Source organism: Furipterus horrens, unplaced genomic scaffold, assembly GCF_987537825.1.
Source record: "Furipterus horrens unplaced genomic scaffold, mFurHor1.1.pri manual_scaffold_1, whole genome shotgun sequence".
Classification (NCBI taxonomy): Eukaryota; Metazoa; Chordata; class Mammalia; order Chiroptera; family Furipteridae; genus Furipterus; species Furipterus horrens.
Genome location: NW_028327171.1, coordinates 3,042,284 through 3,053,592, shown reverse-complemented (window position 1 = coordinate 3,053,592; position 11,309 = coordinate 3,042,284). Strand labels below are relative to the sequence as shown.

The window sequence follows — 11,309 nt, the reverse complement described above, 5'->3', positions numbered from 1 at the left end:
CGTCAGATCACCACGCTGTACACCTGAGACTATTACAACGTTGTAGGCCAACTCCACTTTTAAAAAAAAATTATTTTTAAACCAGAGGAGTCAGCAGGCCCTCTGCCAGCAGAGGTCACGTGTGCCGTGAACGCGCTATTAAAATGCCTCTGCGTTTCACAGATCAAGCGCTAATCTCTGGTTCACGGTCGCTCTGCCCATTTCAGAGGAAACTCGCTTCCCGTTCACTTCCCTTCTTGAACGCTAAGGGGAGAACACAGAGTAAAAAATAAACAGGTGCACTGGTTCCATGTAAACATTTTTATAATTTACTTAATTTTTCAGGCACATGGAGTTTATGTAGATCATTTTTAGCATCTAAAAATACAAAGGTAGCACTAGGTACAAATGGTAGCCAATCCATCTACCAAGTTTAAACGAAACGTGATAATACCAGTCTTAGCCCTCTGACCCCTAAACAGATGAGAAACGTGTGTGCGTAATGGTGAGGCGTGGGAGGCAGCAGGCCTTGGTCCTGCCTTCTGTCACACTCTTCCCCAAGTCCCACAGCAGTGACATGAATACATTTACTCTCTTTGAAACGAGCCGCCGATAGAGCTGCTGCGTCCTTCATTTGAAAGGGCGCATCAGCGCGAGCCGGCGTGTGTAGGTGTCTGAGTACCCTGGCAGGCCTTGCAGAGGGTCTGCCAGCCCCCCGTCCGTCTCCCAGGCCTTGAGGGGGACACCCGGCAGCTGGGAGAGGCTGGCTCCCGGGATGGGGGAGGAGAAGCCACAGATACACCAGAAGACACTCTGAGTCAACACTTTCTGCCTCCTCCCAACTGGGCCGTTTACCAGAACTGCCCAAAAGCGGTCACCGTGAATGGACTCTGAGGACTTTCCCATCCTGACCTCGAAATGACACGATGAAGGGCAGAGAAGCTGCAAGAGCCAGGTTAGCCCCGCAGGACATCCTCACGGAGGAGGGGCCGTGCTGGGGCTCAGAGAGAGGGGCCACCGGCAGGGATCCAGGTGGGGTTGGTTCACCTTTCAGCCCAGGGCAGGGAGAGCCTCCAACGTGCAGCTGATGCTGAGAGTCCCCCGTAAGAGGGGAGGGGACAAGAAAAAACCCTGGGAGGAGGCTGGAAGGAAAGAGGCAGACAGGCACTCCCCCGCCACCCCCACCCCCGGCCCCAGAGACTACGACCTCACCGGTGGTGACCTGGCTGAGTGGGGACTCTCCACAGCTTCTGGTTCCTGCCGGTCTGGGGACCCCACCATCCTCCACGCCTGTAAAACCAGATCGCAAGCATCCTCCGCCACTCGGCAGCCCCAAATCTGTCTGCTTGCTCTAGGTTCCCTGCGATGGCCACTGGGGCGGCACCAAGAGGTCCCCTCCCCAGTCCTTTAAAATAAAGTAGTGTGACACCACATAGGAACAGAACCGCACAAGAGAAGGGGTGAGACGCTGTGTGTCTGGAAGGTGTTCACCAATAAAATCGGTATTTCTCCAGGTGTGGTGAAATTTCAGGCAAATTTTTTCCTTCCATCTCTACACCCTCTGACATTGTTTTAAAATGTTAAAACAGGCACATATTATTTTGTGATTACAAATAAACAGTATTTTCATTCTGAAAAAATTTTTAAATCCTATTTCAGAGGAGAAAAACAAGCTACACATGATTATGAGAACTCTGAGAGACAGGCCTTTTTTTTTGGTTTCAATTAAAGGAGGAATTTAACCCAAACCTAATTTGCTTTGAAACTTAAACTCCAAAGCACATGCTACATATCACGGATTACACCGTCAGTGAATGCAAAAGACATCAATGAAGAGAAACTGAACGCCTGCCGTGAACAGCCATCAAGGCCGGTGTCGCCCGGATGCACGCGTGAGCGGCCAGTGGCACGGCCTCGTGGCAGCTGGTGTGGAGCGGACCCACCCGTGACAAGGCTTTATCGAAATGTGAGCGTGCTTCTGCAGAGAGTGGCTATTGTGGGGACACACAAGGACACCCTTCTTCACAGCCTCGCCCGTCCGACGGGAGGTCAGACAGAGAGCCCGGCCTCACTTCATTCTCTTCGCGACGTCTGAGTAGGCGCGTTCGATCTCCTGGTCTGCCGGGCACGTGTTGGCGAACTCGTCTCTGGCGTAGGCGTTGTTCAAGTATCTCCAGAGGCCGGTCATTTCGGGGGGAAATTCAAAATCTCGGTATCTCTTGGCTACGATCTGAAAATGAAGAGGAAACTGTCAGAGAAGAAAAGACCCACCCACGCGGGCGACGCAATGGGACAACGCACCGGCTGGGGCGCATGGTACGTTCTCTGTGTCGGGACCTGATGTCACCCACAGGCCTCGGCGGCCCGCGGTTGCACTCTGACTTGGCGTGGGACGTGCTGGGGACGGGACGGTCATGAAGGGACCAGACTTGAAAGAGTAGCTCCACACCCTGCTTCCCACCCAGTTCTCACGGCCGGGCCTGGGGGGCCGTGGCCCCGCTTTGCCCCGGGCGCCTGCCGGTGGGTGTCCCCGGTGTCTCCCGCAGTTTTCTCTTCGTGTGTGGTGCTGCTGAGTGACCGGGTGCCGGGGAATCGGGGGGGCCCTCGGGTTTGCTGTGCTCGGGGCCAGGGAAGCCCACGCCTCGCCCGTCTCTGCTCCGTCTTTCTGCCCCCGAGGGGGTGTTTCCCTGTGGCCGGCGGGTGCCCAGGATGGACCCAGGAGCAAAACAGACGCGAATCCCCACCCCGGGGAAACAGTAAGGACACGAAAACTGCGGGTAAATATCCCGGCAACACAACGGGGTGGTGTGTTTCCTCTGGCTGAAGGGTGCCGCTGGGGGATGAGTTACAAAGGAGGGTGGATACGGTTGGGGACTGTCACCAAGCTCCCAGCCTGCCTTAGCGAGTACTACGAGCTGCAGGATTGAAGCAGCAGAAGTTTGCTCCCTCAGAGTCCTGACGGACAGAAGCCCGAGACCAAGGTGTCCATGGGGCCGTGAAGCCTCGCTGGGGGGCTGTTTCAGACCCCTCTCCTTGCTTCCGGAGTCCCTTGTCTTGTGACGGCATAACCACACTCCCCACGTGGTGCCTTCACTGCGTGTGTGTCTCTCTGAGCCCAGATTTCCTCTGTTTATAATCATATTGGGCTGGGCGCCCCCCTACTCAATATAACCTCAATGCGATCCTCACTAAGGATAACCGCAAAGACCCCGTTTCTGAGTACGGTCACGTTCTGAGGTTCTGGGCGTTAGGACTTCAGCGTATGGACTCGGGGGGACACAACTCATCCCCTAACAGCGAGGGACCTAGGCTACAAACCCAGTCCCCTTGGCTGCCCGCTCCTGCCCTGGATCTGGGACAGGTGAAGTGACGTGGGACCGAGCCACAGACTAGACAATCTCTGGGACTCGGTTCTCAGGTTTGGGGGGGCCAGCAGCCACTGCCCCGCAGTGTGGCACCCAAACAGGACCCTGTGACTCGGAGGAAGCCTTCCATTTTGGGTCACATCCCCCCCCTTGAATTCAACCTTGCTGATGCTAATGGGGAGGACTGTGCTTCCCTTCCGCTTACGTTTGCCTGCTGCAGCTCTGACAGCGTTTTCCTCATCTTTCTTCACACCTCTGGGTAAATCGATCGCGCGTCTGCCTCTTACGGAGGTGAACTTGACTTCGTATCATACCTTCTGAATTTAATACTTCGTTTTTCATCTTCTTGTCTGCGTTGGTGTGTGTTTCCCTTCTGATGATTTAGAAGGTTTCTGGTCTGTTTTAACCTTTCCAGTTCTTTCCGAGACAGTCTGAAATAACAGGAGTTTTCTATTTCTTGATTTATCAGCGTTGGATGGTGTCTCTTTACTCCTGCTTATGACAAGTGAGGAAAATAGTGTAACTACCCCTCCTCCACCCCTTCTCCTTTAAAAGCCCCCCAAGTCTGTACATCACGGCCGCCACGCGGCCTGTACTCTGATTCTGTTCTGTAACAGCGACTCCCACAATTGTTTAGTCTTGGTCTGGCTTCAGATTCAAATAGCTTTTGTGTTTATGAGCAGTCCTTTTACACCACATTCTTCTCATTTTTAGATTCTTATGTTGATTATGATTTTAGTATTTCATCACAGAGTAATTGTATCTTTTAAATTGGCCCAGGAGTACTTATTTTATTGCAGTCAGAAGTCTAGATAAAAACAATTTACCTAGACATAAAGTTCTTAGATCACAGATCCTTCCCCTCAATTCTCTGTAAACAATAAACCACTTTTCTGTTTTTTGATGCTGTCATGGAGACGATATGAGGCCAGTCTGAGTTTCTTCCTTGTGTAGGTGGTTTTACTATTTATTTAATTTATCATCATCATCATCATCATCGCTGCTGCTGCTGTTGTTATTGTCTGGATGCCAAAAGGGTTCTTTCTTTACCCTCAGACTTCAATAACTTAGCAGATATGTCACAGTGTGTTGATTTTCTAGGGCTCTATTTTTCCAATTGTGGCATATTGTTTAAACTGAAGGTTCGGGGCACCCTTCAATTCAAAACGAGTTTGCCTTTGAGTCTTCCTTTCCTTTCCTTTTCCTCTTCCTTTCCCTGCTCTCTCGTGCCTGACTGTGTACACGTAGGGTCTCTCCCACCTCCTGGTTCTCTTCCGTTTGCGTCGGGACGGTTTCCTCGGACGCCTCATCCACAACCTGACTCACGTCTGTGGTGCCTTTTTCTACGTCTTGTTACTTCTAATGTAACTGTTATTTCTGCGGTTACTTCATCTGTCCTCACGTTTTCTTCGTGAGGTCTGCCAGCCTGATGTTCATCTTCTTTGTGACACTATATATATATTGACATCTTGTGCTGTGTCTTTGAGTTTTTTCTCGAAAGATCCATGCACTCTTCAATTTCTTGGGGGCCGCAGAGAAGTATCCATCTGGAATGTTCTTTGAGTTACTGGAGCAATGCTTTGTCAGATTTGTGTTCCCCGTCTGCCTTTTCCTCTGGTTTCCTTGCTCTCTCTCCTTCTCCCCCTCTTCCCTTTGATCATCTCCACCCACGGAGAGGTCCCACTTGGATCCTTTCTGGTTATTAAGCACTTTTTAAGAAGGAAGATTTATTGCACCTACTATTTGCTTAAAAATAAGGCCAAGGGCCCTGGCTGGTGGGGCTCAGTTGGTTGAAATATCGACTCATAACTGAAAGGTTGCAGGTTCAATTCCTAGTCATGCCTAGGTTGTAGGTTCGATCCTCAGTCTGGTGCGCGCGTTCCCCAGTGCACAGCACACAGGAGGCAACCAATCAACGCTTCTCTCTCATATCAATGCTTCTCACCCCCTCCCCTTCCTCTCTAAAAGCGATAAAAAAATGTCCTCGGGTGAGAAAAAATTACAGCCGAGGGAGTGACTGAAGCAACTGGTTGCCCAATGTGGGTGTTTATCCTCATTCTCACCAAACACGGCCCGACTCTGCCCAGTGATATGTTGGGTCCGGGTCAGGGTCAGCATCAGGGTCGGGTTAGGCAGCCTCCACTCTGAGGCTCACAGATCAGGCAGGAGGTCACTATAGCTGACAACGCAGAACTCGGGGTATTCAGAGTCTGTCCTGAGGGGTTCACGGCTTGTTTCTTGCCTCTGCTCAGCAGCCACAAAGCCAATGCCACGTCCCCTCCCTGTGCCTTTGGATGAGGGGACAGTGACGGAATGCAAAGACTGTACCACTGTGTGGCTCTTCCCCAGAGGCCTCAGCCCCCACGTGCCCTCGCAGGGCTGTCCTCTGCTCCCCTCGTGGCCCACTCCAAGCCCTGGTCCTCGGACAGACGAGTCGGGGCTGGCGTGTCAGGCCATGTGACTGACTTCCAGAGCGAGGTGAGCCTTGCTCACGACGCAGACGAGAGAGAGGACTCTGTGGCACCGGGTGACATGCCTCCGTCTTTGAGTTGGTGGCAGTCCCTTTCCGGTTTTGTGAACGGTGAAGCCAATGCTCTCTTTTTCACGTTGTTTTTGCTGGGTTTCAGGAAGGCAAATACATTATAAATTCCTTCACTCTCTCGTCTTTTACCATAAATTCCTTCAGGCTGATCCTCATTTCATTTCAGAAATGCTCTCTCTCGGAAGACGGTTAAGCTGTTTGGTATTCTGAGTGCTCAGTGGCTTCGACTGGAGCCTCGCACTGCGTTACTTTCCTCTGCATCCTTTCTTTACACTGAAACGTAACACATTGTTCTAGGAGCTGAACACGTGGGGATTGCTGTCAGGACGAGAACACGTTCACTAAAGGGACTCACTCAAAACACAACTATATAAATATATGATTGCAAAGGGGTCCCCAAATTTCCCACTTCCCCAGCACCGACGCAGCAGGTTCAAGAGGTTAATATGCTTTCGTTAAAGTTTAGATGTCAAGACACCGGCAATGTCCTTTCTATCGCTATTACTCGTGTGCTTTTCAAAGCTTCCCTTGCCGGGTCGGCAACACCTTCAGGGCGAGAATATCAAGGGAGCACCTCCAGGCTCAACAGGGAAGAGGGAAGAAAGGGAAGAACAAAGGGATGGGGAGAGGCTCAGGGAGGGAGAAGCAACGCGGGAGAGAAAGGCAGGGACCCCGTGGAGCGAGCAGGGTGGCAGAGGCCCCATGGGACCCTCAGTGCCCCGGGGGGTGAGAACCGACCTCGTAAATTCCCACGTGCCGATCAAATGTGTGTCGGAGTGCAGGGTCCTCGTCCTCGGTGCCCTGATCCCCCCTCCTGTCTCCCCATCCTCACCCACCTCGCTCTGCACTGGGCGGGATCTGAGTAATAAAGGTGCCCCAGCACAGGGCTTCTTCCTGGGGCATCTGAGGCTCCTGAGAGCCAAGGGTATGGCATAGGGACAGTGACAATAGCAACGGCTGTAGGGGACTGAGAGGCCGGGCACCCCTGAGCGACGGCCGTAAGTATCTCAGAACCCCAGTGTGGGACCGTCTCCCGCAGAGTCTCGGGCTCCCTCCCAGAGGTTCTGCTTTAGTGGGCCAGGAGCCGGACCGAGCGAGTCCCATTTCTGCAAAGTTCCCGAACGAAGCTCATGCCTTCCCATGTTGAAGCAGCGCCGTTCTAGGGAGTCTTCAATCCCCCATAATGACTTTTATCTCACGTCCAACTGCCTGGGAAGACAGGACGCCAGATCCCACAGAGGCCCAGCCAAAGAGCTGCCACGGTTCCCAGCTGTAGGGGGTCGATGTCACCCCGAGACACAGCTCCGTTTACCCTGACCGTCCCCAACCATCAGCTGTGGGCCCATCTCAGGCCTCGTGGATCCCACTCCTCACACCGGGCCTCGAGCGTCAGATGCAGGTATGAGCCATGCGTCCCCTCCCACTGCTTCCCTTCTGGCTGCGGGGGCAAGACCTGGGGAGGGCGCGCTGGGGGCGCAGGCGGCGGGCTGGGGGCCAGGTTCCCAGGGGGGCGTCTGAAACCACATGGGAGCGGCCGCCTTTCTGAGCCCTGGGGTCCGGCCGCCCCAAACAGCAGCAAGCCAGGCTTTCCACATTTCGGCTGGCTTTGGCTGTCTGGCCACAGCACAAGTCAAGACAAAATAAAACAAAGCCCCTCTGACGTGGCAGGAGGCGCCACGCACCTTGATGATGTGCAGCTTGGGGAGGAGGTTGCAGTCTGCGAGCGTCAGCTCGTCGCCGTCCAGAAACTTCCGCCCGGACACGACCACCTCCTCGTCTGCGCCGCCGGCGTCGGCCTCGTCGGGCAGGGGGCTGTTTAGGTAGGCGTCCAGCTTCCTCAGGGCCTTCAGCAGGTTCTTCTCGTAGACTGAGACAGACAGAGAGGCGCGCAACGGCGGGCGGGGGCCCCGTGAGTTTGCGCCACCTCCTTCTAGAGGCGAAGTGGGGAGCCGGGCCTGCTCTCACCCCCTGCCCCCCGGGAACCGCTGGGCTGAGCGCCTGCCCCTGCTGCTTCTGCAGCCCACGCGTCCCTTCAAGGCCCTTTCTGGAAACCCCACCACGAAGCAGGCCCGGCAGCAGCAGCAGCAGCATTAAACGATTCCCGTGGTGCGGCTGGGGACGCCTGGCGGCCATTATGTCCCCCTAAAAACCTTTGTTTTCTGGGCTTCCGACCTCTAGGAGGAGCCCTCAACGTCTGGAACCCCATGGGCAGGTTGGAGGTTGGAGCTGCTTTCTCCTTGTTTCCACACGCAGGTCCTGCCCGCTGTGCCATGAGGCAGAACCCCCGCGTCCCCCCAGAAACTGCACCCCCGCCCCCGCGGCCGAGGACGGGCCGCGTGGGAAACGGCACCCGGGAGGCGGCCGGTACTCACTCTCGCTGGCATCCTTCTTGGTGTTTTTTATAAACGCGGAGAATTTGGCAAACACGTCGTTTCCTGCCGAGTTAGATTCAGGGTGCCGGGTCGCCAGCCTGGGGTACCTTGGAAAGTTGAACATCGGACTGTCAGGGAGGAGCGACGTTTGCATCAGGATAACACGAGGCGGGGAACGTCTCTGTCTGTGTGGCTACAACAGTGAAGACGTCCCCTGGAATGTCTCCCTAATCTTTTTCTATCTCCCAGGTTCGCAGCCACACGGTCGAGGGAGAGCGGTCTGCCCTGGTCATTCCCGTCCTGGGCGCGGGCCCCCCTGGCCTCACGGGTCTGCATCGCCTCCCTGCTGAAACGGAGGTGACGGACCAGGAGGTTCCGATCCAGGCCAGGACGCTGCGCGCCAGCATGCATGCCCTCCCTGCCCGCCGAGTCCCTCAGCCGTGGCCCACCCACGCAGCATCAGCCCCCCTCGCCCCCGCTTCCGGCCATCAGACCCCACTTGCCAGACTGCAAGTGCAGCACAAAGAAGTCCAGCCACCCGCCCTCCCGCCGGGCTTCCCTCCCGCCCTGGGTTTTCCGTGGTCAGGACGTGCCCAGCAAGGCCGCCGGAAACCAAACACAGGTAGCCGGGACCGTCAGAACCACCTGCGAAGCCGGGACGGTGGGAACCGGGCCGCGGGGCGGGGTCTATCAGGCCTACCTCGGGGGGGCCAACTTCTCCTCCAAGAACTCCTCGATCATGTTCACGTCCATCTTCACCTCGCCGTCAAACGTGAGAAAGGGAGGGCTTGTCCCAGGGGCCAGGTCCTGCAGATCTGCGGGTTTCCTGGGGGCGGGGCGGGGCAAGGGACAGCTTTTGCTGGCAGACACCCGTGTTTAGGTTCATTTCCGAGGCTTAGCTGTGCCCTCCCAGTTCCAGAGAAGCCACCCTTGGGAACTTCAAAGGACACCGTGCCTTTCCAGCACGTCTGACTGGCAGCGACAGTGTGGCCCCTTCTCTGCACACAGAGGGGAAAAGGGTGACTCTCCCCAGAGTTGCCAGCCAGGAGCGGTGGGCGGATGGGCTTTGAGGAGTTCCTGGCTGACCGGTGACTGGGAGAGCGGGTTTTCTCAGGCGTGCCCAAGTCCTACTCCTTCCTGGTTAGGGTGACGCTTTTGTAATGACTGCTTAGCCCACACACAGCGTCAGCGCAGGGTCCTGCCCGAAGACGGACGTGCCCGCAATCACGCCATGTGTCTCAGTCTGTGCGCACAATTAAGTGGTTATTTCAATGATGCAGGAACGCTGTCCTACCTTTTCAGGTCCACGGTTGTCACATTGAATATTACACCCTTCAGCCAGAGAATCATGAAGAGGCGCTGAGAAAACGGGCAGTTCCCAATGCTCTCTCCGTCACAGCCCGCCTGCGGGGGGAACACGGAGGACAGTCTCACCCTCACCGATGCCTGGCGCCGCCGGGCACGCACCCAAGGCCGCTGCACGTTCTTGCTCGTGGTCACGGTGCTGTAAGTACCCTTCGGAGGCCACTTCGCTCAGCCTCCGTGCCAAGGTGGGGGCGGGGGACGTGGGGAGCGGACACAGGCACCCTCCCCCTGACCACTTCCTGCCACACGGGCCTCTGGGCAGCAGGTCACAGAGGGAAAGCCTGGCAAGAGGCACCGCCATCGGTTACCAAAGGCAAAGGAGAGACACGCGCCATCCCGTCATCCTCTAGCTCTCAAACCTCTGCCAAAGCCCCTCGCCTCTCTTTCTGGGGTGACCCTGCTTAAAACCAGAGCAGGAGACTCCGCCTGCAAGACAGCACCCCCCAGAGTCCGGGCTGCGCTCCGCTACGGAGTGGGACGGCGGGATAATACGCGTTCTGAGGTCCCAGGACGCTCTCCAGCGTCCCCATCCCCTCCTCTGATTCGTGGGGCGCAGAGGGATGGGGAGCAAGTGCACGGAGGCCACAGATGATGACACAGCTGGCACCGAGGGCGGGAATTTGTGAAACGATTCCTCTCTGAGGACAGAGCAGGTCGTACCCACACACACACGTCCCCAGGCACAGAGCACCCTGAAGGGACATGTGCCCCGCCCTCACCCCACCCCCCCACCCCCCGGCGGCGGAGGAGGCAGGCAGGGGGCGGAGGAGACAGGGACACATGGGAAACCAAGTGGCACAGTCGAGGCTAACAAAGGCAGCTTCAAAATTCGCCTTCCCCGTCCTTCTTCTGCGCACCATCGTCGCTGACAGGTCACGGAGCTGATAAAACGATGCTGGAAGGGCGACGAGGTGGCTGGGACGGGCCCCTGCCCCGCCCATCTCCAGACTTCAGTGACACAAACAGCCGTGTTTAACCCATGAAGGCCATGCATGCCCCATGTCATTAAAAAACAGTTGAGGAAAGAGCACTCTATCTGGGACCTGAGTAACAGAAGGACGGCAGGCAGAAGGCGACCTCCTGTTTGGGGAACTGAAAAAAGCAGCCTGGAGAAAGTCGGACAGCTACGGGGGGCTTCAGACACATGCTTCCCTGGCATCCCCAGGAGAGGCTGCTGGTAACCAGATGCCCTGCAAGGAAAGAGGGTAAGAGACCCACAACCCAATGTGAAAAACACTTGATCCGCCTCTCCACCAAAGGCGGAGAGCAAGGGGCCAAACGCACCTGAAAAGCTCTGACCGTCGTCAGCCAGCCGGGCAGTGCAGATGAAAACCACAGAGAACCCCCGACACACACACCTCCCAGAGTGGCCGCCATGAACACATCTGACCACACGACGTGGGGACACGTACGCGGAGCAACCGAGTCTCGTTTACCGCTGGTGAGAGCGAAAAGAGCCACAGCTGGCTTGGAGCACTGTTGGCATCATCTACCAAAAGCCAAGCGCGCATTCACCCAGCGACGCAGCGATTCCACCGCTGACAGAAGTGCGTGCGTGTGGCACCGGAGACCCGGGTGGGGACATTCTCAGCAGCTTTGGTATAACAGCCAAACGCTGGAAACCACTCAGCCGCCACCAGAGAAGACAAAATTGATCAGCTGCAGGACCGTCACACAGTAGGACAC

General features: G+C 56.0%; 1 protein-coding gene across 1 annotated transcript in view; it reads right to left on the bottom strand.

Moving 5' to 3' along the window:
- Positions 1–1,198: 1,198 nt before the first annotated feature.
- The window catches only part of CLIC6 (CLIC family member 6), a 33,637-nt gene continuing 23,526 nt past the window's right edge, over positions 1,199–11,309 (bottom strand). Inside the window, exons 2-6 of the mRNA XM_090288781.1 lie at positions 9,553–9,662; positions 8,959–9,084; positions 8,259–8,365; positions 7,569–7,753; positions 1,199–2,209 (exon numbers count right to left, since the gene is read on the bottom strand). Of these exons, the coding sequence (XP_090144907.1) occupies positions 2,048–2,209; positions 7,569–7,753; positions 8,259–8,365; positions 8,959–9,084; positions 9,553–9,662 (690 nt within the window). The 3' untranslated portion in view covers positions 1,199–2,047. The remainder of the gene's footprint in view (positions 2,210–7,568; positions 7,754–8,258; positions 8,366–8,958; positions 9,085–9,552; positions 9,663–11,309) is intronic.